Below are 27,995 nucleotides of genomic sequence, written 5' to 3' on the forward strand. Positions count from 1 at the left end.
CTTCCAGCTGGTATCGCGATATTTGGCAGGCGGAGGAGGAGCTGTCGCGGGCAGCTGCCTCGCAGCTATGGCGGCCGAGCAGGGCCGGCGGCGGTGGTGGCTGAGGCTACGGTCGGAGACGGCAGTGGTGGCGGTAGCGGTAGGTGGCGGGGGTCTGTGACCGGGATCCGCCCCCGGGCCCGGGCACCATGAGCCAAGGCCCCCCCACAGGGGAGAGCAGCGAGCCCGAAGCAAAGGTCCTCCACACTAAGCGGCTTTACCGGTGAGAGGGGCCGGGGTGTGAGTGCAGCCGCCAAGGGAAGTGGGGGGGGGGGGACAGCGAGGGGCGGGGCCTCCCGGGCGGGCGGGCTCTGGTGCCGGGCTGGGGTGCGGGCGAGGGAGGGGGGGTGCAATTTTGGAGGGAGCAGAGGGCTCGGGGCCCCGTAACGCTGGATTGAGCAGAAAGAAGGAATTGGGTGGGTGGGAGGTTGGGAGGGAAGCACGTGGAGGGATACCTCCCTCAGTGAGCTTGGGGCTGGCACCGCGCTTTGCGGATTTGGGGTAAGAAGGTGGGAATTGGGGACTGCAGGGGTTGGGAAGGTGAGGGTGGGGTCACAGATAGGAGAAAAACCCGGAAGGGAATGGTGCTTAGAACCCTGTAAGGACTTACAGGGAAGAGCCCTGGACTGAAATCAAGAGAGCCAGGTTCAGCTCCTTGCTTTGCCATTCTCTCACAGTTTAACCTTGGGCCTCAGTTTTCTCACCCTTAAAAGGAGAGGTTTGGATTTGATAGGCTTTGAGGTCCCTTATGACTCTAAGTTTTGGGAATCGGAATGAAAAGAAAGAGGCTGGAAGACTATTTGTGTTGGACTGGAAGGGCGGTGAAGGACTTTGAGTCCAGAATGTTCTTAGGTCATAGGAGCCCATTTCAGGGCACCTGGGGACTCCTGAGTTCTGCCTTCCTTCCAGCCTCATGACTACAGTCTCTTGCCAGGCAACTTCCATTCCTGGTTTCTGATTTCCACAGTGCCACTGTGCCACTCACATCTTCAGCCTTTCAGCCCTCTGTTGGGAACAGGCCAGTATGAGCTCTTCCCATCCTGAGTGAGCTCCTCCTGCCCCGAGTCGAGGATTTTCTGTGTGGGGCAGCTGAAACATGGGCTCTTGAACTGGATCAAAGTAGGTTGAAGCATAGAGACCAAATTGAGTTTTCTGCTTTCTAATAGGGAGTAGGGTTTGGGGTTTTCATTCGGCTCAGGCTCTATAGAACCAGAGGTGTTTGCATGAGAAGACCAGCTTCAGAGCCATGGGCCTCATCTTGACAGTGAAAGAGTCAAGAACATGTTGTCTTTTCCTCCCTTGAGTAGGCATCCTGCCTGCTTTGGCTTCCTAAGCCAGAAGGCAGAGGGGAGTATAGGCTGATGCAAAAATAGAAAAGCGATCCAATCTATCAGCCCCAGGGCTCTCACTGTGGGCTGCCCCAAGCAGTCTCCAGGTGGGTGAGCAGGTGGCTGGGATGGCACGTGTGCCTTGTCATGCAGCCGATTGTCAGTGCTGCCTGTCAGACAGAGAGTGGGCAGTGCTTGCAAGATTCCTTACTTGTCTCCAGCTTTTGGAAATGGCTCTGGTCATCCTTCTAATCATTCACAAATCTTGTTTTTTCTCAAGCCACTGCCCTCACAGAACTGACTGACTTAAGCGGATATGTTTGCATGTGTGGTTTACATGTGTGCACGTGGGTATCTCTGCTGGTAATTGTGTGTTGTTGGCTTTGGGCAGGGTGGAAATTTGAGGCAGCGGATTTCTCTTTATTATTTATTATAGCAGTGTTGATTGGTGGGAAGAACTGGGGGAGGAAGGTCTGATTTCTTGGCCCGAGGTAAATATGTTGTTAGACTATGTAACTGTCATCCGACCTTCAGTAAATTTGGGAAATTCCCACAGTCTGTTTACAGAAATGAAATTCTGAAATGTTTTAAGCCCCTTAGAAAAGGCAGCTGGAAAAGGGATGCTGGAAGGGACACAAGCACCAGTTAATTAGGCCAATTTTAACTGTTTTTTTAAAAACATTTTTTTTTTTAACACTGCTAGGCCTAGGATTACAATAGTGAATGAGACACAAGACTTTTTTTTGTAGTTTTTGTTCTAGAGATTACAATTTAGTGGAGGAGCTTAGGGTCTGATGGGAAATGTGGAAGAAAGTGCGGAGACCTCTCAGGTTTAAGAGTTTGCAATTAGAACTTCCTTGAGTAGTGATTACTAACCTTTTTGAATTGAGACTCTAAGGAAAGCTCTGGGGCCTGTCCATAAAAATACATACACACACAGCCTCCTTACATCTGTGCATGGCACTGAAGTTAAAAGCCCTTTCCTGGGAACTAAGCTGGCATATCACTGATGGCTGCCTGGTGCTGCCCTTGGCATTGAGGGCCAGGATGGCTGAAAGGGTTTGGCTTCCATCTCTAGGCAGCCCAGGAGGTGTTTGGAGAAATGCTGGGCTCTTAAGATTGCCTGTGAGAAGGCCTTGATTACCATCCCACCCACTCAGCTGGGTGTTGGCGGTCACTTCGCCCTGTACAGGACAGCTGTTAGTGGTGTACCACCTGAGCCACCACAAGATGCTAGCCTGCTGTGGCCCACTTTCCCCAGCCCAGGAGCATGTTTCAGTGTTCTGAAACAATTTTGGACTGTTTTATGAATCATCACTCCCTATTTTTTCATTGTTTTGTGTCCAGAGCTGTGCCTGATTCACCTGTTCTCACAGCTGCTGTCTGTCCTCTGGGTTTTACCCTTCCAGAGATGATACTTACCCAGGCACCTCTTGGCCATCCATTGTAGAGTTTCCTTGAACTTTTCTCTTAGGGTCTGGAATATCTTCCTCAGGATGAAGACTAATATTTTTTGAGTACTTACTGTGTACAAGGCACTGTTACAAGTGCTTTATATATTAGCTAATTTAACCCCCACAAAGTAGATGATGATATTAATCCCATTTTATAGATGAGAGAACTGACACATAAGGAAGTTAGATTTTTCTTTTTAAGGGTTTTTTTTTTTTTTGGCTGCGTTGGGTCTTAGCTGTGGCACACGGGATCTTCGTTGAGGCATGCGGCATCTTTGCGGCGTGCGGGATTCTCTCTAGTCGTGGCGTGTGGGTTTTTTCTCTCTAGTTGTGGTGTGCAAGCTCCAGGGTGCGTGGGCTCTGTAGTTTGCAGCACATGGGCTCTCTAGTTGAGGCACGCAGGCTTAGTTGCCCCACGGCATGTGGGATCTTAGTTCCCCGGCCAGGGATTGAACCCATGTCCCCTGTATTGGACGGCAGATTCTTTACCACTGGACCACCAGGGAAGTCCCGGAAGTTAGATTTTTTACCCAGGACCACATAGCTTGTAAGAAGTAGAGCTAGGATTTGAACCCAGACTGTCTGGTTCCAGAGCCTACACTTTATATTAAAGAAACAGTTCCTTCAGCAGGATCCAGGAGACCTTATAACTAAGCAGTTTAGGGACACCCTCCCCCTTTCTCTTACCCCATTATTCCAAAGCAGAATTTTATATTAGGAATGCCTTTCCTTTATGTCAGAGATAATAAGCCTTTGCATAATAATAATTTATTCATTCCACCAATATTTATTGAATGCCTACTGTATACCAGTGCTGTATATAAATTATTTCATTTAATCCTCACAACAGCCCTTTGAGGTAACTGCTATTATTTCCACTTTTATGCATGTGGTAACTAAGGCTTAAAGAGGTAGGTAATTTTGCCCAAAGTTATAGAGTTAGTAAGACACAGCCAGGTTCAAACCCTAGATGTTTTGCCTGGCATCACAGCCTATGCTCTTTCCATTGAGAGAGTCTACCTTCCATATCACAGAGTTTCTCTACCTTGACACTGTTGACAGTTGGGGCAGGATAGTTATGGTGGTAGAGTTTCCCATGTATCGTGGGGTGTCTAGCAGCACACAGTAAATGCCAATAGCATGCCTCTTCTTCCCCTCCCCCAGGTAGTAACAATCAAAAATGTCTTCAGCATTGCCAGATGTCTCCTGAGGGGACTGCTGTGTCAGGATGGAGACTGTGTTCATCTTGTTTTGTACCGAGCTCAATCTGCAGCGATTTAGTTTCCCCACCCCAAATTCTTTAGCTTTTCCTCTAGGATCAGTGTTCCAGCGTCATAGGTGGACCATACACATGGCTCAGAGGCTGTTTGCCTATATTTCCCTGCAGGGCCGTGGTGGAGGCTGTGCATCGACTTGACCTCATCCTTTGCAACAAAACTGCTTATCAAGAAGTGTTCAAACCAGAGAACATTAGCTTGAGGAACAAGTAAGCTGAGACTCTAAACTACACATTCTTACAGTTTCTTTATTCCTTTCCACCTGAAACCCTGTCACATATAGACACATGTTCTCTTTTATCTCCTGACCTCATGGTACCATAATGGGGTATGACGTCTCTGGCCTTCCTAAGAGGGAGAGGGGATCCCTCACTCTGTGCAGCTTCTACATCTAACACCATTAGAATGGTGTTTGAGTTGGAGGAGTTGGCCATACTGCATAATGAAGGAAGGAAGGAGGAGATACAGAGGCAGAGTAAAAAGGAGAGAAAGGTGCAGGGAAAGAAATGAAGATTATTAAAATTCTTATTGCTCCTGCCTCTGTCTTTTGGGGCTCCCACTGCCTTCCAGGACTGCTGTTGTCTTGGGTCCTACTGACTGACCCTGGATGTCTATTGCGAGGCACAGAGATTTGTCAGTCGGGGTGTTGGCAAATGCCTTCTTGTCCTCAGTTCTTGTGTCCCTCACCAAGGGATGGGCAGTCCCTCTCATGCTCTCCTTTACACCCTCCCAGGCTGCGTGAGCTCTGCGTCAAGCTTATGTTCCTGCACCCGGTGGACTATGGGAGGAAGGCAGAGGAGCTGCTGTGGAGAAAGGTGTACTACGAAGTTATCCAGCTTATCAAGACTAACAAAAAGGTAAGGGGAGGTCAAGATCTTGGGAAGATGTTTGTCTAAAGAGGGGAAGCTAAGGAAGAAAAGGACAGTGAGGCAAGTGGGCCAGAGTATGGTTGTAGATAGGGAAACCAAGGAAGAGATAGCAGAAAGGGAGGGGTCATATGGAATTAGGATCAGGGAAGGAGGGGAGCCTGATCCCAGATGGGGAGACCAGAGAAGTAGGTCTAAGGGTATAGGGGTAACTTGTGAGTGAGAGGAGATGTGGATAAAGTTCCAGAGCCAAGAAGATAAGTTTATTTCTTCAGGGAGATGAATATGATTAGGGATGGGGGAGCAGAACTCTGATCTTGTTGCTTAACTAGCCCCTTCCCTTTCCCAATCTCCAGCATATCCACAGCCGGAGCACCTTGGAATGTGCCTACAGGACACACCTGGTCGCTGGTATCGGCTTCTACCAGCATCTCCTTCTTTATATCCAGTCCCACTACCAGCTAGAACTGCAGTGCTGCATCGACTGGACCCATGTCACCGACCCCCTCATAGGTCAGTGAAACGTGAAAGGTGGACTCGAGGAGCAAGTTCATATGCTTCTACTTCTGGCCTTCTTATCCCTCAGGATCCATGTACCTTGTGACCCAGCCAGGCAGAGAGCATTCTAGAAGACCTACAAATGCTTCATGAAATTTGGATTTACCCAAACAACCGTATGACTTGGGGTAAAGATCTTAAGGAAGGAGAGAGAGAGACCTCTTCAGTCTGGGATTGTAGACCGATGGGGAGTCGGGGAGGGAATAGAATGATCTAGAGTAGGTCTGACACTGAAAGATGTTATTAATAGCATTTTTTTCTTCCAGTTGAATTTGGCTGGCATTTGTTTCAACTTTAGAGATTGTTTCCTAGTATTTGATGAAAGTATTAAAGTTTTTAGAAACGTTGGGGAAATCATGGACATTCTTTCAAGATAGTGCAAATCTCTTTTTGGCCTTCTGAGGTACTGGCAGCTATGGTGGTTTTCTCTTCAGTTCAGCTATCCTTTAGAGCTCCTTCCCTCTTCCTCCAACTCCCCTTGCTCTTTATACCCCCTACCCTCCCCCAGCCCCATGCCCCTTCCCTCACCAGGACAAAGACATTCTGGGTCAGAGATGGAAGTTGTGTCTACACCCCTATGTGGCAGCATTCTCTGGTCAGAAGCAGAGCACTGTACTTTGTACATTTAAAAACATTTAAAAACAAAACAATGGGGAATTCCCTGGCGGTCCAGTGGTTAGGACTTGGCACTCTCACTGCTGGGACCCCGGGTTCAATCCCTCGTTGGGGAACTAAAATCCTGCAAGATGTGTGGCGCAGCCAAAAATAAAACAAAACAAAACAAAACAACGTCAATCCAAGGCAACATTTATAGGTGTTAAACCAGATTGCCAGAGGGGTCCATAGCTTAAACAAAGATTAAGAACCCTTATTTCAAAGGGTCAGTTCCCCAAATCATTTTAGTTTTTCTCCTTATTGATATTTCTCATTCAGCCAACTCAGCGATGTCTCTATAAAGAATATTAGGAAAGGCTGCTCAGAATGGGAGCTCCACACCCAGGAGTGTGGCTGCAAAGTGGAATGGATAGGAGGATGCTGTGCAACTTACCTGCTGTGCAACTTTGATTTCTTTAACTGTAAAATGGAAGTAACAAGAGTAACTACCTCATGCGGTTGCTTTGAGCATTACTTAAGTTGATATTTTAATACACTTAGAACAGTACCTGGCACATGGGAAAACTGCCTGCCAAGTAGCCGGAGCTCTCTGAAGTTACAAGGCTGCCTGGGTGAAGGGAGAGGAGAGAGCCCATGCATGTTTGGCTCTGGCCACCACCAGTCCTCAGGTCAGGCAAGATGACCTCGTTTCCCTCATGAATAGACTCTCCATAGGCTGCCTTCTCTGTGGACCTCCCACCAAGCAGAAGCCAGGAGCATTTACCTTGGCCTCATTCAAATGCCATTCTTCCTGGGCAAGTTTCCCATCTTTACCCAAACCTTTTACCTTTAGGTGGGGAGCTGCTACCCAAGGCACCCACAACTGTACTGACACTTGAGCCTCACCTCTACTTTCTAGAAGCCTTCCTATGATGACCTTTCACATGACCTTCCCCCAGGGAGCTGTCCTAGGTTGAGGACCATAGCCCATCTGTTCTAGTTCCTTTCTGTCCTATGAATGACCCCTGCCTATGAGTTTCTGTGTCTCTACTTCTGTCTACCTGTGAGCCTGTGTCTCTATCTGTGTCCTGGATGGGTGTCTTCTCTGCCCCATAAGGCCGTGTTCTAAAACTAGCCCTGGATTCTTTATCTCCTTTCTCCACCTAGGAAAGGTGTTTCCCCAAAGGTAGGGACAGAGGAATGGGCTTATAAACATATCTCTCTCTCTCTTTCTCTCTCTCTCTTTCTCAGGATGCAAGAAGCCAGTGTCTGCCTCAGGGAAGGAGATGGATTGGGCACAGATGGCATGCCACCGATGTCTAGTGTACCTGGGGGATTTGTGTAAGAATCCGAACCTTTCATTTTTCTCTGTTTTGGGCTACAGGACAGGCTCCAACTGCTCTTGTTGGTACCACCCTTTATGTGATTGGAGAGCAGGAGGCGCAGTGTGGCCTCTGATAACTTTTCTCCTCCAGTCTGTTTACAGTGTTTCCTTCTTTTCACTGTTCGTGCATGAGTCGAAAAGGATGGTGAATACAAGAAGAAGGAAAATGTCTTTGCTCTTTAAGAAAGTCAGGGTGATAACCTGGTTTCAGCGGTGGGTTAGGAAGATTTTAATTTGATGTCTTTCTCCTTTGGGGTTTTCTCTTCATGGATTCCTAGAGGAATTGCAGTTAGACCTCAGGGAGGACTTACCTGCCTGAAATATGTTTCTCAGAATGGAAAAGTACTCTTGCTTTATGGCCCCCGGTCTCTAGTCCTGATAGACAATGGTTCTGTCATTAGGCTGCCGGTGTGTGGCTGTCAGATGCATTATCCTTTATTGATCTGAGGCTCGTCTCCCTGCCCCCATCCCACTCCTGGACCCTTTATAGGCAAGGGGCACAGAGAGAATCAGCTGTTTCACAGTAGATTGACCAAGTGTCATTAGTAATGTCTTCTCTCTAGAACTGAGCAGTTGAATTCCAGAACCAAATATCAGAAGTCTTTTCAAGCATTTATATATGCTGCAGCCCCTTCATTGGGAAGAGATAATCAAGAAGAGCCTCTTTACTTTACAAACACTAAACATTCTTTACATTTTGGACCTACCAGCAAGGAAGAGAGAGTTGAACAGTTTGCCCATAGTCATGCAGACTTAAGACTGTGCCAGAGACCCAAGCAGCCTGCCTTCTAGCTCAGGTATCTTCCTCCCGGGCTCTTATTACAGTTCTCCAGAGTAGACTCCCAGATGAGGGGAGGTTTTTCTGAAACACGGAATCATTGTATTTCTTTTCCTCCTCTCCCTCCTGCAGCACGATATCAGAATGAATTAGCTGGCGTAGACACTGAGCTGCTAGCTGAGAGATTTTACTACCAAGCCCTGTCAGTGGCTCCCCAGATTGGTAAGTGGACCCCTCCACTGGGGCCTCCCAACCCAGCAGCATTTTCCAAGAGGAAGACAATGTTGAGATGGCAGGCAGGCCATACTCACTTCCCCCTGGGTCCTTCCCACCCACTCTCAATTCTTTCATACTTCACCTTGGTTCTGCATTCTGACCCTTGTAACACACACTCAGAAGATGGTGGAAGGAGAAGAGAAATGGGAAAGTCTTGAGCTAAGAAGGAAGGAGGCAGAAGAAGAGGGAGAGACAAGATGGCTTCCCTGTCCCTGAGGTTTCTGTAGAAAGAGGGGACCGTACTTCAGCTGCCCCCATGGAGGCACAGTGAGGGAACGGATCAGGCTCCATTACAGGGAAAGATGGGGATTAGCATGTAGGAAGGAGAACTCAGAGGTGAGAGACTGAGCTGGGATAGAGGAGAGGGCTCCATGGAGTTCAGTCAGCATTGGAAGAGGCACAGCTGCTGCTGAAGGAATGGCAGCTGTCAGTGCTGAAATCCCTGGTGGTCCAGGTGGGCTTAGACTGATAGGAAGTGAGTCTAGAATAGATAATGCCCTGGAGGAGCAAGATTAAACTGCTGATCACCTGAGACACCAGTGTCGCCTGCAGACCCACTGTTCTCCCCATGAGTTCTCTGATGCTTAACGTGGGTTGGGCCTTGCAGCTTTCGGTGAGTATTATGGCTACAGACTGTGTGACTTTTCTTCCTCTCCAGGAATGCCCTTCAACCAGCTGGGCACACTTGCCGGCAGCAAGTACTATAATGTGGAAGCCATGTATTGCTACCTGCGCTGGTGAGTATTTGCCAGCTCTTTCCCCAGCCCTACTTTCATGTCTGCACAATTCCTCCTTTGTTTTCTCTCTTCCCTTTCTCCCTTCTCTAGCTCCTGAGTGAGATAGATAGAAGAATGCTAAGATTGAGGGTGTCCCTTCTCTCGGGGGCATCCTGACACAGCCCTGCTGCTTTTCACATAGCCACCTGGACTTGTAGATACTTGGGCAGCTGAAGTAGCTGTCTGCTGTCATGAAAAATAACAGGATTGCCGCCTTCCTGAAGAAGGAAATAAATTTGATATAGTTGATAAAATGGTACCAAAGTAGCCTCTGACAAGAACTTCAGAACTATAGAGCTTCAGTGTCTTGAGGTGACAGAGATGACAGCACGGGGGGACAAGTTTAACAGGGTGGATCACTGCTTCCCTGGATCTCACACTTAGCTCTTAGAATGAAAAAACAATTTTTTCAGGGCACCCAAAGTTGACTAGGCTTAGGTTACTAAGTCACCATAACCAAATGCACATGAGAGTGACAGGTAAATGAGAATGCCGTTGGTTAAGTCTTAGTGAGACATAAACTGCCAGGAAGCTCACTGTTGCCACCTATTCAGGGCCAGAGTCCACTTGAGAAGCCAAATCTATCTCAGAAGAAGTTATATAGTGAATTGGGCTTCAAAGCCTAAAGGGAATAAGGGTGGTCTTCATAGCTTAAATGGTCAGCTACTAAGGTGTAAAGTAAAATAACCTAATTCTGCCTTCCTGGCCAAGGAAACCTGTTTCCTGTATCAACAAATATTTACCCTGTTCCGTTACTAGATCGCTACAGACTGGCCTCCCATCCACTGTATTCATTTTTTTTTTTAATTGAAATATAGTTGATTTACAATGTTGTGTTAATTTCTGCTGTACAGCCAAGTGATTCAGTTATACATATACATACATTCTCCTTTATATTCTTTTCCATTGTGGTTTATCACAGGATACTGAATATAGTTCCCTGTGCTATACAGTAGGACCTTGTTGTTTATCCATTCTATATACATATAATAGTTGGCATCTGCTAACCCCAAACTCCCACTCCATCTCTCCTCCACCCCCACTTCTCCCTTGGCAATCACAGTCTGTTTTCTATGTCTGTGAGACTGTTTCTGTTTTGTAGATAAGCTCATTTGTGTCATATTTTGGATTCCACATATAGGTGATATGATATGGTATTTGTCTTTCTCTGTCTGACTTACTTCACTTAGTATGATAATCTCTAGTTCCATCCATGTTGCTGCAGACGGCATTATTTCATTCTTTTTTTATGGCTGAGTGATATTCCATTGTGTATATATATATATATATATGTATCACATCTTCATCCATTCATCTGTAAATGGACATTTAGGTTGTTTTCATGTCTTGGCTATTATAAATAGTGCTGCTATGAACATAGAGGTGCATGTATCTTTTTGAATTATAGTTTTGTCTGGGTATATGCCTAGGAGTGGGATTGCTGGATCATATGGCAACTCTATTTTTAGTTTTTTGAGGAACCTCCATACTGTTTTCCATAGCGGTTGCACCAATTTATATTCCCACCAATAGTGTAGGAGGGTTCCCTTTTCTCCACACCCTGTCCAGCCTTTGTTATTTGTGTATTCATTCTTGAATATGATTACCAGGTTTTATATTATAACCTCCCATTGCATCTTTCCCATTCCTTGCATGCCTTCCAGGGAATGCCCCCCTTACTTGTCCTGGATCCCTCATCACATTCATAATCATGATTTAGGGTGAATCACTTTCAAAGAGAGCCAAGCACATCCAGGTTTGGGAGGTGCCAAATAAGGTCCTCCTCTACTATGCTTAAACAATTATATCTCATGGTTTGTGGGTTAGGCATTTGGCTAGGGCTCAGTTTGGCAGTTCTCCTCCTGGTGGCATTGTCTAGGGTCAGGCAGTGGTATTTGGCTGATTTGGGGGTCTGATATGTCTGGAGGGTTGGTTCATCTGGACCCCTCTCCCTCTCCCTGTAGTCTCAGGGCCTCTCCATGTGGTATCTTCCTCAGGGCAGATGGACTTCTTACATAGTGGCTCAGGGCTCCAACAGCAGATAATGACCCAAGAAACTTGGAAGTAGAGCCTGCCAATCCCTTAAGGCCTGGGCCTGGAAACTGGTGGAGTCACTCCTGCAGTATTCTCTTGGTCAAAGCAGTTGCATAGTCGTCGTCTCCCACCCTCATCCCCTGCCAAGATTTAAGGGGAGGTGACACAGAGCCCACTTCTCAGTGGAAGGAGTACCAAAAAATTTATTTATTTATTTATTTTTTTGCGGTACGCAGGCCTCTCACTGTTGTGGCCTCTCCTGTTGCGGAGCACAGGCTCTGGACTCGCAGGCTCAGCGGCCATGGCTCACGGGCCCAGCCGCTCCGCGGCATGTGGGATCTTCCCAGACCGGGGCACGAACCCGTGTCCCCTGCATCGGCAGGCGGACTCTCAACCACTGTGCCACCAGGGAAGCCCTGTAGCTATATTTAATTCACCACTGGCGTGTATTTCTTTTCTATCACTGCTTTTTGTAATTAAAAGATGTTTCGAAAAACAAGACATTTTTTAAAAAGTATAGCATGCTCTTAAGGTCATAGCCTTTGTGGTAAGACAGACTTGGGTTGGAGACTCAGCTCTACTATGTTTTAGCTATGTGACCTTTGTTTGATTGATTGATTGATTGCCGCGTTGGGTCTTCGTTGCCCCGCGTGGGCTTTTCTCTAGTTGTGGCGAGCAGGGGCTACTCTTTGTTGCGGTGCGCGGGCTTCTCGTTGCGGTGGCTTCTCTTGTTGGGGAGCACGGACTCTAGGCACCGGGCTTCAGTAGTTGTGGCTTGTGGGCTCTAGAGCTCAGGCTCAGTAGTTGTAGCGCATGGGCTTAGTTGCTCCGCGGCATGTGGTATCTTCCCAGACCAGGGCTCGAACCCATGTCCCCTGCATTGGCAGGCAGATTCTTAACCACTGCGCCACCAGGGAAGTCTGTTATGTGACCTTTGCATTATACTTGCTCTCTCAGGCTTTACTTCCTCATCTGTAAATGTGGACAATAGTAGGGTACAGTGCCTGGCACAGAGTTGGGTGCTCAGTACATATTTGCATTTGAATGAATATCATGAGGATTAACTGAAGTAGTGTATGTAAATATCCTTGCGCATAGTAAATGCTTGTTAAATGCTACCTATTAAATGCCTGTGCTTTAAGATGAAGGATAGTGTATTTCAGGGATGGTAACTAAGTTAAGTTTGTAACATTCAGTGAGATTAATTGTCCCATTTCTAGATACAGAGGAGATGCAGATGTCATCATTACTCTGATTAATCTGGAAGTTGTATGTGTGTATTTTATTAGGAAAGATAGCTTTCACCCTGAGTACATACATGGAAGGGGAGGCTGGGAGCAGCCTGTATTGACTAGAAACAGTGCTGCCTAAATCCCTGGAAGACTGACATTTCCGCTCTCCCCCTCTGCCTCTGCCAAGACTCAGTAGCTCACCTCTGTCTCCTTCAGCATCCAGTCGGAAGTGTCCTTTGAGGGGGCCTATGGGAACCTCAAGCGGCTGTATGACAAGGCAGCCAAAATGTACCACCAGCTGAAGAAGTGCGAGACTCGGAAGCTCTCTCCCAGCAAGAAGCGGTGAGTGGGGCCTGTGGGAAGAGGGGGTCTTTCTGCAATTGGTGCAGTAGGACCATAGGGACCCTGGAGCTGTTCACCATTTACCTTGGGCTCCTCTCATTTCAGATGTAAAGACATTAAGAGGTTGCTGGTGAACTTTATGTATCTGCAAAGCCTCCTGCAGCCCAAAAGCAGGTGAGTGGAAGAGAGTGTGAGCAAGAACTATGTCCTGTGAGCCCCATCACGATGGCTTCTTTCTGGCAGGGGACTTGAAGAGGAGGGAGTGGGCTGGTGAATTCTGCCTTTTGATTGGAAATTATTTAGCTGGTTAGTCCTTTCTTGGCATCCCTCACTGTCTCGCCCTAGGTTCTGTGCCCATTCTCTGGGTGGCTTACCCTCTGGCACAGTGGGTGCTTACTAGATGTTGAAGGAGTGGCCGAATGGGAAGCCTACCCACATCTCTTCCACTGCGTGTCTGCCCTTCCCGTGTTATTCTGTCTGCTTTGGAGACCAGCAAGCACTGATTCCCCCTGCTCCTCTTTCTGAAGTCTCTGCTAAGGATCCTGTGGTCTTTTCTCTGAATCCTGTATTCCCAGCTCGTTTTGCCTGCCCCAGCCCCCATCACTGACCTCCCCTGTTATCCTGCCCTTCCATAGCTCTGTGGACTCAGAGCTGACATCACTTTGCCAGTCAGTCCTGGAGGACTTCAACCTCTGTCTCTTCTACCTGCCCTCCTCACCCAACCTCAGCCTGGCCAGTGAGGATGAGGAGGAGTATGAGAGTGGATATGCTTTCCTCCCGGACCTTCTCATCTTTCAGATGGTCATCATCTGCCTTATGGGTGTGCACAGCTTGAAGAGAGCAGGTAACTCTCCCTCTGTCCCTCATTTCTCCCCGACTGGCTTCTGGGATCCTCACTACCATTTTCTGCAGCTCCTTATCCATGAACTTGCTTCCACAAGCAGTCCCTTCACTACCTGTGTCGCTGCCTGGCTGTGGGAGATAGGGGCAAGGAACCCTGCCCTAAAGAAGCTCCTAGTGAATGAACAAAGGCGACAGCATATTCCCACCCCCTCCGCCCTCCTACACCCACAAACACACGTACCCTTGGCCAGGACCCAGGCAGACACAGTGGTTGAGATGCTTAGCTGATGATCCAGATGGAATTCAGACTTGCTGGGGGTGGGGGCAGTTAGGCAGTTCTGGAAACCTGTCTGCCGGAGGTGTATGTAGAGCAAAGTTGGATGGAAGGGAGGGGGAGGCAGGGCTGGGTGCAAAGATGCTTGGGGCATATGCGGAGACGCTTGCGTGAAGGCATCAAAGCCAGGGAGGATGAGATGGGACAAGAGCATCCATGAGCTTACCTGAAGCAGGATGAGCTGGCACATTCCACATTACAGGATGCGAGTGAAGAGACCTGAGAAGTCTTTTTTTACCTTAGAGGAAGTTTTCAGAGGTAGTTGGATCCTTGGAAGGGTTGAGAACAGGTGAGATGAGGTTGAAATTAGTGGAGCCTACTCCTTTTCAGGGCCCTGGGCCCCTAATGCCGGCTTTCCTGGTTTTAGGATCCAAGCAGTACAGTGCAGCCATTGCCTTCACCCTGGCCCTCTTCTCCCACCTTGTCAATCATGTCAACATACGGCTGCAAGCTGAGCTGGAAGAGGGCGAGAATCCCGTCCCGGCATTCCAGAGTGATGGCACAGGTGCAGGCACGGGGGAGGTTGTGACTGTGGAAAGGTTAGCATGGGGTGTGGGGATCGTGGGAGGGGAACACAGTTGTGGCAGGGGAGGTGCTGTCGAAGAGCACCTGCCAGTGTCCTCGTTCCGGTTTGTCCCTAAGGCCCCACCTGACCATCCTCTTTCCACAGATGAAGCAGAGTCCAAGGAACCCTTGGAGAAGGTGGAGGAGCCGGCTCCTGAGCCTCCTCCTGCAGCATCTCAAGATGGCGAGGTCAGAAAGAGCCGGAAGTTCTCCCGCCTCTCCTGCCTCCGCCGCCGGCGCCACCCACCCAAAGCTGGTGATGACAGTGACCTGAGTGAAGGCTTTGACTCAGACTCGAGCCATGACTCAGCCCGGGCCAGTGAGGGCTCAGACAGTGGCTCCGACAAGAGCCTTGAAGGTGGGGGAACAGCCTTTGATGCCGAGACAGATTCAGAAATGAACAGCCAAGAGTCCCGATCAGACCTGGAAGATATGGAGGACGAGGAAGGGACACGGTCCCCAGCCCTGGAGCCACCTCGGGCCAGGTCAGAGGCTCCTGAATCCCTCAATGGCCCACTGGGCCCCAGTGAGGCCAGCATTGCCAGCAATCTACAAGCCATGTCCACCCAGATGTTCCAGACTAAACGCTGCTTCCGACTGGCCCCCACCTTCAGCAACCTGCTCCTCCAGCCCACCACCGAAGCTCCCACCTTGGCCAGCCGCAGGCCCTGTGTCAATGGGGATGTGGACAAGCCCTCAGAGCCAGGTACTTGGGCCTCTCTTCATCATCTTGCTCTGGTCCTCACCTCTATACCATCGGCACTCATCTGAGAGAGGCCACTTTTTTCTCTGTTTGAGTACCTCTCATCCCCACCCTCACTGCCTGGCTTTCGGCTTCTGCCTGTAGTGTGGCCTGGAGTTTTTTCCTGGGAATCCCCTCTGCTGCTCACTTCCTTATTCTCAGCTCCCAACTGATTTCATGGTCTTATTCTCCTCCCACTCCCACCTTGCCCCGTGGGTTTGGGGCTTTTCTCCCTACACAGCACTGCAGCTGTAACTCCCTCCCGTGCCATCCCAGGTCCTACCAGGGCTCCTGGAAGCTAGAAAAACCACACCCACCAGGGCAGGTGGATTAGAATGAGACTGTTTCCCTGAGGGTCTTCCCCTGAGGTGCAAAGGGGGCACCTGGTCAGCAGCAGCAGTGAGCATTTGCGGCATCTACTCTATGCCAAGCACTAGGTTGGATTTTTTGGGGGTCTTATCTAATTTTCACTGCAGTCTTGTGGTGGAAGAGTTATCATCCCTATTCTAAATTCTGTTCTTTACCTCCAAGCTTCTGTGCACGGTGCTGCTTTGGTCTGGAATATACTTTTCCTCCCTTGCCCCGAGCCTCTCAATTAGCCAATTGCTTGCCTAATTCTCACTTTAGATTTTAGCTTAAAAGTCACTTGGTCTGGGATTCCTCCAAGGGTAGGCTTCCTGTGGGCTCCTGTAGACTCTGCACCTTGGCAACTTCCAGCCTTTTCCCACTTGAGTGACATTGTCCGTTGACTTGTCTGTCCCTCCCCCGCAATACCATGAGCCTCTTGAGGGCAGGGCAGTCCATGTTTTGTCTATCGCTGTATCCTCATTACCTAACACAGTGCTTGGCACATGGTTGGGACTTTGAATGAATAAAAGAAATGAGGAAGCTGATGCTCAGAGTTGGAGTGTGAACTACTTAGTGTTCTAACCTGCAGACTTGAAGAGCTAGGAGTTGGAAGTAGTTCTTTTAATTCTGTACCCCTTTTCTCCCCACCTGTAGCTCACTTCTGACTGTCTGCCCTGCCTTTTGCACAGTATAGGCACATCATAAATATCAGTTGAATGAGTAGCTGTAGACCTCACAAATTAGCTCGTGTTTTTTTTTAAAATTTATTTATTTAATTTATTTATTTTTGGCTGCGTTGGGTCTTCGTTGCTGTGCACGGGCTTTCTCTAGTTGCGGCAAGCAGGGGCTACTCTTTCGTTGTATTGCGTGGGCTTCTTATCACAGTGGCTTCTCTTGCTGCAGAGCATGGGCTCTAGAGCACGTGGGCTTCAGTAGTTGGGGCACGTGGGCTCTAGAGCGCAGGCTCAGTAGTTGTGGTGCACGGGCTTAGTTGCTCCGCGGCGTGTGAATCTTCCTGGACCAGGGCTCTAACCCATGTACCCTGCATTGGCAGGCAGATTCTTAACCACTGCACCACCAGGGAAGCTCCTTAGCTCGTATTTTAAAAGGCACCAGGCTCTTGGCTTAAAAGCAACTAGTAAAAAAAAAAAAAAAAAAAAAAAAAAAATAGCAACTAGTTAGTGAGCCTAGAAAAGTTAGGCAGGAGCCTGAGTCCTCTCTTCTCACATCAGAATTCTTCAGAAGAGTCCAAGCAGGTTGGGGCATGCTCCCCGCACAGAGCTGAAGCCTGTTGCCATGTGCCTACTAGTCGCTCATCCTGGTTCTCTGTCACCCATCCCCAGCCTCTGAAGAGGGCTCTGAGTCGGAGGGAAGTGAGTCTAGTGGGCGCTCCTGTCGGAATGAGCGCAGCATCCAGGAGAAGCTGCAAGTCCTGATGGCGGAAGGCCTGCTTCCTGCTGTGAAAGTCTTCCTGGACTGGCTACGGACTAACCCCGACCTCATCATAGTGTGTGCGCAGGTGCGTCACTCCACTCCCACTGCTCTCCGTCAGGTCCCAAGGTGTAAGGGGAGGGTGCCAGCCAGGATGGGGTGTGGGAATCCCCTCAGGTGGGCTGGTCAAGACAAAAGTTATTGTCAAGCACCTGCTCTGTGCTGGCTCCTTATGCTTTTTACAGGGCAAGGATTAGGCATGACCTTTGCCCTCAAAGAGTCTGTGGCCTGGGCTGGGATACAAATTTTGTGGGCTGGGAAAATAGCACTGCTTATTCTGCTTTGTGTCCCCAACGCTAGGCATAATGCCTGCCATTATGAGTAACGTCTGTGACAGTATGTGTTCAAGGGCTAACCTTGATAGGTAAACAGCGGAGTCCAGAGAAAGGAGAGAGCACTGAGTTGTGACAAGAGAGATGAGACTGGGAAGTGACAGGATGTTCAGACAAGGTGCAGGTGTTGTGAGCAGGGAAACGGCTTAAAGAGAGTCCTGTAGCTGGAGTGAGTGGTGTCAGAAGCGGGCTGCCATGAAGACTGGCTGGCGTGATTGTGACCTTTTCCTTCCTTTCTCAGGTTCAGAGTTAATCTTGAGCCTGCAGTGCCCTGAGGCTTTTCTTCAGTGTTCCTTTATTCCAGTAGCACACCTGCCTGCTGTGGAAGACCCTTTTCTCTGCAGGTCGCCCTCTTCCCTAGATGAGGGAGTTTAGGTCAGGGCCAGGCACAGCCTTGGGCGTGTGCTTGTGCCTGATGACAGCTAGCCGGTCATTGTTAGTGATCGAGGGCGGGGTGGTGAAGATGATCATACCCCTGAGAGGTGGCCCGGCGCGGGCGCGTGGAGGGCTGAGAGGAGAAGCTTGTGCCAGGCAGGGGGCTTCCCCCAGCGCCCTAGCTTTTTGCACTACCAAGACCCAGAGAGTTTCTCCTGTGGTTTCAAGCCTTCAGCGGTTGATGAAGTTCAGTGAGGCTTCATGGTCCCCTCCTTCATTCCTCCCTGTTTTCCAAGTCCTCCGTGAGCCCCGCCTTGGCCTCTTCTGTTAATTTTTCTCTCAAACGCTTCTAGGCCTGTGACCATAGCCCCAGACCCCTCAGATACAGTGCTTTTCTTGTTCACTGCCAGCCTCCAGCACTGCCCCAGCTGAAGGCTTCCTCTTCTCTCTCTCCCTCAAGAGCTCTCAAAGTCTGTGGAACCGCCTCTCTGTGTTGCTTAATCTGTTGCCAGCTGCTGGCGAACTCCAAGAGTCTGGTGAGTGAGTCCCTGGCACTGTCCTCCCTCTCTCTCCCTCACTGGCCCCACAAAGCCCGCCTCCCCCTTCCTGGTAACCTGGTCCTTAGGGTAAGGAGGTTAATGGGATTCACTGCCTATCCTCCCTAACACACAGCAGTCATTGTGGTCTGGGCCTCTCTGGTTTCCTGCCCCAACACTGCCCCACTGTGGGCAGGTGGCCTGGTCCACCAGGGAGTGTGCTCCCTGGGGAAGGCAGTGGAGTGGCAAGAGCAGAGTGAGGGGAGCCTGTGAGCCAGCCCCAGTCACCGGTGTGGCACCGCTGCCTTCCTCATTGAGAATTGACCTTGACCTTCAGAGCCCATCTGTCTGGGTCGTCCCCTCCTGCCACCTTCCAGCTAGAAATCGCCTTCTCCTACCTCTGGACTCACCCAAGGGCAGTCCATTCCTTCTGCCAGAGCTCCTCCTCTCACATCCATCCTAGTGTAATTGTCCCTCTGTCAGGGGGCCATCCCAGCCTGAGCGGTCCTCTAACCCTCCCAGCTCTGGTCTCCTAAAGCTCTGCCTGATGGCCCTGTGTACCCATCTCTCCTTTCCTCCCCGCCACCTCTCCCCACTTTGTGTCCGAGGAGTATGTCCTGTCTCACAGCCTCTGAGGAAGGACTGTGTCCCTCTGACTGGGGGCTCCCATAGAGCAGGTGGCCTCATGTGTCCTCTTTCTCCCCAGGCCTGGTCCTGTGTCCTGAGGTCCAGGATCTTCTTGAAGGTTGTGAACTGCCTGACCTCCCGTCTAGCTTGCTGCTCCCAGAGGACATGGCACTTCGCAACCTGCCTCCCCTCCGGGCTGCCCACAGACGCTTTAACTTCGACACGGATCGGCTCTTGCTCAGCACCTCAGAGGAGGTGGGGATATCATTTCTCACGCCACAAGCTCTGTTGTTCATCAGACTCAGTAGCAAAGCAGGGGTTCAGGGCTGGAGGGGACGGGCAGGCACCCCTTCCATCCAGACAGGGAGCATGTCCCTGGGGCTGCAGCTGTGAGTCCTTTTTCACTCGGTGAACCATTTGGACTTCCTTTCCTCCTTGGCAGGATGTCCTTCCACAGGTTTGCTGTTGGTAGTGTCTCCCTTTGTAGAACAAGCCTCCTTCCCCTTTCTCCGCTTTTTGGAGAGGACAAAACAAGTAAATTATTAGGGCTTTGAAATCTCTGTTGGTCTCTTTTCTTTTCTAAGCCCAGCCTCCTCTAAGCTGACCAGCAAACAGAAAGTTGGAGCTGGAAGGGAATGTGCTACCCATTTAGTCCAGTGATTTTCACCCTTGAATCTGTGTCACCACATGGGCCGTCTTCGGGCAGCAAAGGGAAGCCAAGTGGACAGGCGTCCCAGCCCCCGTCCCCAACACACACACACACCACCCCCACCCCCTCGTTGGTTCCTCCTTCTCCAGCTTGGCTTGATAGTCTGTTTCATATTTTAGCATTCTAGATAAGATTTTTGTTTGATGGGGAAAGAAGGGTTTTGCTGGCCAAAAACATAAGTTGGAAATGGTGATCTAGTTTGTCCTTTCATTTTACACGTTAGGATCTGAGACCCAGAGAAAGATGGCATAAGAACCCAGGTCTCATCACTCCCAGCCCATGCACTTGTCTCTTTCTTCTCAGCCCTGAGTCCTGCTTCTCTAGTCCTTCTGGGAGTCTCCTCGCCCTACTTGCCCACTCCTTTTCCGTTAGCTAGAGGCCCTGGGCCTCGGCGCTCCTCTTTTCCACCCCATAGACCACAGGCCTTACGAGGGAGCCCGTGTTGCTGAGTTGGTTGGACTGGCAGGGACGGCGGAGGGGAGGAGCGGGGGCCAGCGGGCCTGGAGGGCCCTGCTCAGCCGGGCCGCCTCCCATGTCTCCTCACAGACGGTCGTGCGCATCTGCTGCATCCGCAGCTTTGGCCACTTCGTTGCCCGCCTGCAAGGCAGCATCCTGCAGTTCAACCCAGAGGTTGGCATCTTCGTCAGCATCGCCCAGTCTGAGCAGGAGAGCCTGCTGCAGCAGGCCCAGGCCCAGTTCCGCATGGTGAGTCAGGCCTCCCCTCCCTGTCTGCTCTGCTCCCATGGGCTCACTGAGAAACCCAGGGTCAGAGGCTTAGACACACTGGTGGCCCTCGACTGAAGAACCTGGTCATTGGGGCCGGGGAGACTGAGCCTGGGGAGGGAACTGAGGGCTGATAGGGAGCGAGAGTTGCTTTGAGCAGGGGCAGCCTGGCACCGGCCTGTATGTAGACAGACTGGGGATTGAGGGCCATCTCTGTCACCTCCTAGTCTGAATTGAGCAAGTCACTTAACCTTGCTAAGTCTGTTTCCTCATCGGTTACACAGGAATAGTTGAATCAGCTTTATGGCGTTGCTGTGACTGTGCAATGATAGAGAATGGCAGGCACTTTGCACTTTGCATTATGGAGTGTGTGCTGTGGAGTACGTGTGCTCAGCAAAATGCTCCTTTCCCTTTCCTTTTCGAGGGATGAAGACTGAGGAATGGAGGGATCCTGGCATCAGACACCATGCAGGAACCCTTCCATCCCACAGAAGCCTCAAAGAGTAGGAGGTGGCCTGTGTTACCTCTTTTCCAGTCAGTCATTCATTCCACAGATATTTACTGAGAATCTGCTCTATGCCAGACCCGTCAGTATCCTAGGCATGAGGGTTACAGCAGCAAACAAGACAGGCCTTTCTCTTGTGAGGCTAATACTTCGTGAGCAACACTGTGGGTTCTTTAGTGGGGCCTGCACAACCCTGGGCGTGTTGTCCTCCCCAAGCTAAGTGGCACCAGTACATTTGGGGGGGTGGTGTCTGGCACGGGAAGCACGGCCCACGTGTCTTGGCAAGCCCAGGGGTTCTTCTTCATCTCAAGCCAGTCTCCTCCCCCATGTTCTTCCTTTCCCCAGCCGCAGGCTCCCCGACCTATGAGCACCCCCTTCCTGCGGATGGGAAGGGGCACAGTCTCCCCAGAAACCCCCCTCCTTGCTGCCTTAAAAGCAAGCATGTTTTGTTAAAAACTAACCTTTTGTGTTAAGGCTTTCATTGCTGTTGCATAGGGGGAAACACGGGGGGTTACAAAAATAATTACGGGGAAGTCACACAGCTTCAAAAAATGTTAGAGTGTTTGCAGGCATTTCCTCTGGCCTAAACCTCCCGAAGACGACTCCTGGGGGCACGGAATACTTGAAAGCCCCTCTGGTGTGGTGCTAGACACCACAGGCCACGGTGGACTCAGGCCACACTGCCTGCTGGGACTGCCTCCTGCTCTGCCTGAGTCACGTTTCCACCCCAAGGGGTTTATCCCCTGGCAGCAGCAGCGTGGTCCTTGTCATATTGCCTTCTCCCATCATTTACCGAGAGTTTTCCATGTGCAAAGCTGCTTTGCATGTGACATCTCATTTAACTCTGTAACAGCCCTGTGAGGTGGGTGCTTGCAGCCTCATTTTATAGACAAGGAGGCTCAGAATGACAAAGGAGGAGGTATCAGTGGCAGAGCCAGGGCTCTGGAATTGGAAAGACCAGGCTCTTGTCCTTGTTCTAAGCTGCTGTGGGAGCTTAGCTTCTCTGCAAGCCAGGCGGGGCGCTGCTCCTACTCTCTGGGCTCTAGTGTCTGCCTGGTTTAGGGACCCCTCTTTCCCGATGGGTCTGGTCTTCTGCCTCCCTTCTTTGCTTTCTCTACCAGAGTTTCTCGAAGGGGACACTCCACAGGCGGGTAAGAGGTGGACACTTCATAACCATAGTATAATTATCAAAACTAAGAAGTTAGGATTGGTACAATCCTGTTAACTACAGACTTTATTCAGATTTCACTAGTTTTCCTGTAAATGTCTATTTTCTTTTCCAGAATCCCACATTACATTTGATTGTTTTAATGTCTCCTCAGTCTTTCCATGTCCTTTTTTTTTTTTTTAATATTTATTTATTTATTTGGTTGCACTGAATCTTAGTTGAGTCAGGCGAGCTCCTTAGTTGTGGGATGCGTGTGGGATCTAGTTCCCTGACCAGGGATCGAACCCATGCCCCCTGCATTGGGAGCCCAGAGTCTTAACCACCACGTCACTGGGGAAGTCCCTTTCCTTGTCTTTTATAATCTTGACAGTCCTAAGGAGTATTGTTCAGTTGTTTTGTAGAATGTCCCTCACTTGGCTTTGTCTGGTGTCTTCTTAGGATGAGGATGAGATTATACATTCCAGATTAATATTTTAAAGCATCACTCTGATGATGCCAGTTTGCTGAAGAGCCTTCAGTGGCTCCCCATGTCTTTCAGAATAAGTCCCCATCTTTAGACCGTACTAAGGAATTTGGACTTCATCTAGAAGACAAAGGAAAACCATCACAGGACTTTTAGTCAGGGCCATGGTGGACAGCAGATGGTTTTTGAAAGATTGCCTTGGTTGCAGGCAGAGAAAATGAGTTGGGCTGGAGGCAGAGACCAAAAAGAAGGTGGTTATAATAGTCAAGGTGGGAGGTACTGGCTTAGACCGGGGTTGCATGTTGAAGATGGAGGGATGCAGAGGGATGTGAATGATTTTTTAGGAGGTACAGTTGACAGGACTGGGAGGCTGATAGCTTCTGGGGCTGAAAGAGAGGGAAAAGTCAAAGCTAGCTAAGCTTTCTGGCTTGGCAGATGGTGGTTTACTTAGCAAGCTGGGGTACACTAGAGGATGAGAAGCAGGTTCTGAGAAACAGGTTGGGCTGTCAAGTAGGCATTTGGGTATGTACGTCTGGAACTCAGGAGTGGTCAGGTCTGGGCTGAAGCTGCAGCTTTTGGAAGAAGTTGGCAAGTGGATGATGATAGAAAGTGAAGGGGTGCATGGATGGTATCCCCTGGGAGGGAGGACAGATTGAGAGGAGCAGAGGTGGAACCCTGAGACACAGACAGGTGCCATCCCCTCCCTCTCTCCCTGGGAGGCGTGAGCTTCTGTGGGCTGCTGATGAAGTGTGTTCAGATTACACAGGAGGGATATTTTTTCTCCCACACCTCCCTTCCCCTCACTTATCAGGAGTGATAGAGAGCTGCCTTTATATGAGGCCGTACCTGTTTCAGACCCCAGGAATCCCTTTTGGTCTTCTTGATCACTGGGGAAAGGAATATTCATTCCCCCAGCTTCTCGTCCCAAGCTTAGCACCTGCTATTTTCCCCTTGTAGGCACAGGAGGAAGCTCGGCGGAACAGGCTAATGAGAGACATGGCCCAGCTACGACTTCAGGTAAGAAGTTGGGGCCCCGCGCTCCTTCTGCTCTTGATCTGGTTATTGCCTGAAGCCCCCTGGCACGTCCTCAGCCCTCCAGCTTCAGCCCCTGTTCTGCCCGCTGTGGCTCTCTACCTTGCCCTGGCTACCCTCCCAGCCTCCTAGACTGCCTTCCAACTGCTGACTTGTCACTGAGCTTTTGTGGTCCCTTCTGCCTTCACTTCTGTCTCTTTTCCTTCTCTTTCTCTTCCTCTTTCCTTTACCACTTGTTTCTGTCTACTTTTCCTATGAGGCCATTCATCGAAGGGGTCCCTTGTTCCCATTGGCAGCAGGAGGAGCCCCATAAGAGCCACCTTGAGTACCATTCTTCCCCTGCCCAGGCTGCACGCAGCTCCACCCACTCTGCCTTCTCTCAACAGCTCGAGGTCTCTCAGCTGGAAGGGAGCCTGCAGCAGCCCAAGGCCCAGTCAGCAATGTCTCCCTACCTCGTCCCCGACACCCAAGCCCTTTGCCACCACCTCCCTGTCATCCGCCAGCTGGCCACCAGTGGCCGCTTCATTGTCATCATCCCAAGGACAGGTGAGTATATTGGAGAGGTGGGAGCAGAGAGTGTGGCTAAAAGAGAATCTGGCTTGGGATTGAGAGACCCTTACTTGGGGCCCAGTTTACACACAGTGGCCTTGGTCAAGTCCTGCCGCCTCTCTGAACTTCAGTCATTTCATCTGCGAAGTGGGCATGACAATCCCTGTTAAACCCTGACTCACAAGATGGTTGGGAGAAACAGATGAGAAAATCTAAGTGAAAGCAGTTGGTAAGTTGCCAACATACATTGTTGGCAGAAGGTCAGTCTTTGAAAGAACTTCAGGATTCCTGTAGGAGCTACGGCCCCTTTTCCTGCAGTGTGTCCTGGAGTGAGTGCAGATGCTTCTGCAGAGCCCCATGTCACGACAGCCTGAGCTCATCTGTTTTGTCGTTCCCCCACCCCCCATCTTGCCCGCCAGTGATCGATGGCCTGGATTTGCTGAAGAAGGAACACCCCGGGGCCCGGGATGGGATCCGATACCTGGAGGCAGAGTTTAAAAAAGGGAACAGGTGAGTGCAGGCCTGGCTGGACCTCTGCTGAGCACAGACAACAAATGCGTGTGTTCCTCGTGTAAGACACGTGGCCCCTGGTCACAGTTGGCTCACTGCCTGGGGAGGGAAGCCGAAGACATAATTAGAAGTCAGGGTCTTAGGTGCTGAAATAGACAGCGATTGGAGGAGCTAGGAGCCCTGTTGGGGAACAGTGACCTGCTGTCCATCTACCTCTGGGGCAAACATGAGATCACTGTGACCGGGGAGAGGGGAACAAGCCCCCACCTCCAACCTATGGACTCCTTTGCAGGAGGTTCTCCTGCTTTAGGTGATCAGGTTGACCAAGGTGGGAGTGCCTTCATCGGGGCTGCCCAGGGGCTTCCCATGGGGCTGAGGGGACAGATGGCAGTGTATAGGTGCTCAGCCCAGCACAGGCCCTTCCTTCTGGCCTTTGGGGCCAGAAAAGGACTAGACACTGGGTGTAGGGAAGAGGGAGAAAGCTCCCTGCTCTCTGCTGGCTGGCCCACCCCTCCTCTGCATTTGCCCTTGCCTGGTCAGAAAGCTGCACAAAGCCTGCTTGTTTGGACCTTGTCTCCAGAAGCACTGACTTGAAAAGCACCTGCTGCTTCTCCCCTCCCAGCTCCTCCCCAGGGAGGAACCAAAGAATTGATGTTATCAGAAGGAAAAGCAAGCTGGGCTCAGCAGCTAGGAAGCCACTTCAGAATGACTCCAAACAGACCTGTGATGTGGGAGACGTGCCCCCCCCCCGATAAAACTGGGTCCCCTGCGCCACAATGGCCTGCTTTGTATGAGGTGCCCTCCCTCTCCCCTGCCCCCAACCTTCACTCTCTCGTCTCCTTTGCAGGTACATTCGCTGCCAGAAAGAGGTGGGGAAGAGCTTTGAGCGGCATAAGCTGAAGAGGCAGGATGCAGATGCCTGGTAAAATTTCAGCCCCCACCCCTAGAACCTCAGATAGGCTGCCTACCTTGCTCCTCTGTGGGCACTCCCCAGGACAGAGGGACGGGGCCGGAGAATTCCATAACAGGCAGCAGGACCAGCGCGGGGCCAGGCTTATTCTGCCGGAGGCCTCCTGCAGGTCTCACCTTAGATGGAGTGAGAAGTTGCTCCAGCATCTGAGCCCCCGTGGCCCTGAGATCCTTGGGCTCAGCTTCCTCACTCATTGAACCTTTGCCCAGTCCCTGTAGCATGTCCTCTGGGGCCAGCTTCCAGGACCCTCTCCTCTGGGCTGCCTGGTTTCTCTCGCTCTCTCCTGGTGCCCTCCTCACCCCCAGCTTCCCCTGTGCCCTGGAGATCTGGTGTTCAGGCTGTGCTAATGCTGGGGCTTGGCCCGCCTTCCCCCTGCTCCCACCAGGACGCTCTATAAGATCCTGGACAGCTGCAAACAGCTGACTCTGGCCCAGGGGGCAGGTGAGGAGGACCCGAGTGGCATGGTGACCATCATCACAGGCCTTCCACTGGACAACCCCAGCACGCTCTCAGGCCCTATGCAGGTGGGTCATGGGGTGATGTTTGGCAGAGTGTGGAATGGGGAGGAGGTACCGGTGTCGACTCCCTCAGACCAGACAGCTGCCCTTTTCCTCTTCCATCACCCCTTCCCCAGCCCCTCAACGACTTGTCCCAGAGTTTGGGAGGTCAGACCCTCCTCCATTTGTCCTCCCCCCAATTCTACAGGCAGCCTTGCAGGCCGCTGCACATGCCAGTGTGGACATCAAGAATGTTCTGGACTTCTACAAGCAGTGGAAGGAGATTGGTTGAGACCGACCCCCAGGCCCTGCAGCGGGGCTGACTCCAGATCTCTCCTGCCCTCCCTGGCAGCCAGGACCACCACCTGTAGTCACCCCACCACACGCAGACTCACGCACGCACACAGGAAGGAAGCCCAGCTGCACACAGGCTGCAGGGAGGGCCCAGGAGCCAGCTGGGAGGGCGGGGTCCCCCTGTTGCCAAGACGACGTCAGGAAAGCAAGGAAAGTGCTTGGAGCAGGAGAGGCCTGTTGGCCCCTAGCCAGCCTTCCTGCCTCAGCCCCCCTGCTTTCCCCAGGGGCAGGTGGCAGGCACGGGTGTCTGCGTTTCGTTGGAGTGGTTCCTGGACCTCTGAGGGGAAGGGACAGCAGAAGGGGCCCTTCTTCCTCACCCAAGACGCAGGGTGGTTGGTGCCAGGAGTTTGGGCCCTCTGGGCCTGGGGGTAGAGTTGGGTAACACCAGGTGTCTGGGTGGTTCTCTGCAGACCCTTCCTCTCCTTGAGGACCACCCATCCCCCTCTCATCTCCCTTTGCAGGGGCTGGGCAGCTCTGGAGCCTTGGGGACTCTTAAGGAAGAGGGGCCTGGAGCTGCCTGCGCCAGTAGCAGGGCAGGGCTTAGATCCCCTCCTCCTGCTGCAGGGGATGCACACCCATTGCCCCACTTCTGTTTTCTGTCTCCCTTCGTCTAGCTTCCAGGGCAGGGAGCAGGCCCACGACGGCTGCAGGCAGTCTGGCCTATATGCCAATGAGGGCTTCTGTGCCCGCCAGCCCCATGGTCACTGCGCTTTGTGCTCTGGGCTGCTGTGCTGGGACAGAGTGGGATGCCAGTAAGAGGAGAGAGGGGTGAAGTTTGAGGCCACAACCCCCCTTACTATCTAGGGAGGGGCCTGTGTTCGGATGGACAGCAGAAAGGAGAGGCTCTTGAAGCTGCCCGGCCAGGGACCCTCTGCCCTGATGGGCTTCCCTACTTTTGTCCTTCCCCGGGACTAAAGGCCTGGAGGAGCTGAGCATGGGGCTAGCTTCTGGAGTGTTGAGGTGAATGTGAGAGCAGAGATCACGAATAGCTCAGGGCAGTGAGTGGAGCAGCAAGAGTGGGGCTGAGTGTGGGAGGCTTTGGCCAGGATTGCCTCGGCCCCTCCCGCTCGGGCTGCACATACAGCTCGGGCTGGGGGTTGAGGGTCGGGGATCTCAGCTCTGCTGTTCCCCACCCCAGAGCACTAGCCTAGCTTCCCAGACTGTTCTCGGAGGAGAACTGGCTGCCTGCCTCCTTCCTCTAAGACAGCAAGTCTGGGACAACCTGGGGGGAGTGGGATCACCCCCACTTCCAGTCCCTGGCAGAGGCTGAGACTAAAGCATCACTTAATAAAGACCCCCAGAAGCCCACTCCTTGTCTCCTGGTGCCTTTCTGTACAGTTTTATTGGGACATTGGAGATTACATACTGAAATGGCAGTTTGGAAA

At 51.1% G+C, this 27,995-nt stretch overlaps 1 protein-coding gene across 4 annotated transcripts; it reads left to right on the plus strand.

The window, feature by feature from the left end:
- Positions 1-24: 24 nt before the first annotated feature.
- Positions 25-27,918, plus strand: SMG5 (SMG5 nonsense mediated mRNA decay factor). 4 transcript variants are annotated; one of them, XM_012538562.3, is made up of 22 exons: positions 25-139; positions 4,209-4,307; positions 4,832-4,955; positions 5,321-5,477; positions 7,368-7,457; positions 8,411-8,500; positions 9,213-9,291; positions 12,813-12,938; positions 13,044-13,112; positions 13,574-13,782; positions 14,483-14,620; positions 14,786-15,385; positions 17,113-17,288; positions 18,428-18,503; positions 19,210-19,385; positions 20,386-20,544; positions 23,656-23,715; positions 24,117-24,276; positions 24,699-24,789; positions 25,637-25,711; positions 26,145-26,283; positions 26,465-27,918. In XM_012538562.3, exons 3-22 carry the CDS (start codon positions 4,857-4,859, stop codon positions 26,546-26,548), a joined length of 2,853 nt encoding a protein of 950 aa, XP_012394016.1. In that variant the 5' UTR covers positions 25-139; positions 4,209-4,307; positions 4,832-4,856; the 3' UTR covers positions 26,549-27,918. The 4 variants fall into 4 exon arrangements, with proteins under 4 accessions (XP_012394016.1, XP_004284612.1, XP_033270595.1 ...); XM_004284564.4 differs by having other exon boundaries at positions 27-262; XM_033414704.2 differs by lacking the exon at positions 4,209-4,307 and having other exon boundaries at positions 27-262.
- Positions 27,919-27,995: the final 77 nt, after the last annotated feature.

This window comes from Orcinus orca, chromosome 1 (genome assembly GCF_937001465.1).
Source record: "Orcinus orca chromosome 1, mOrcOrc1.1, whole genome shotgun sequence".
NCBI lineage: Eukaryota > Metazoa > Chordata > Mammalia > Artiodactyla > Delphinidae > Orcinus > Orcinus orca.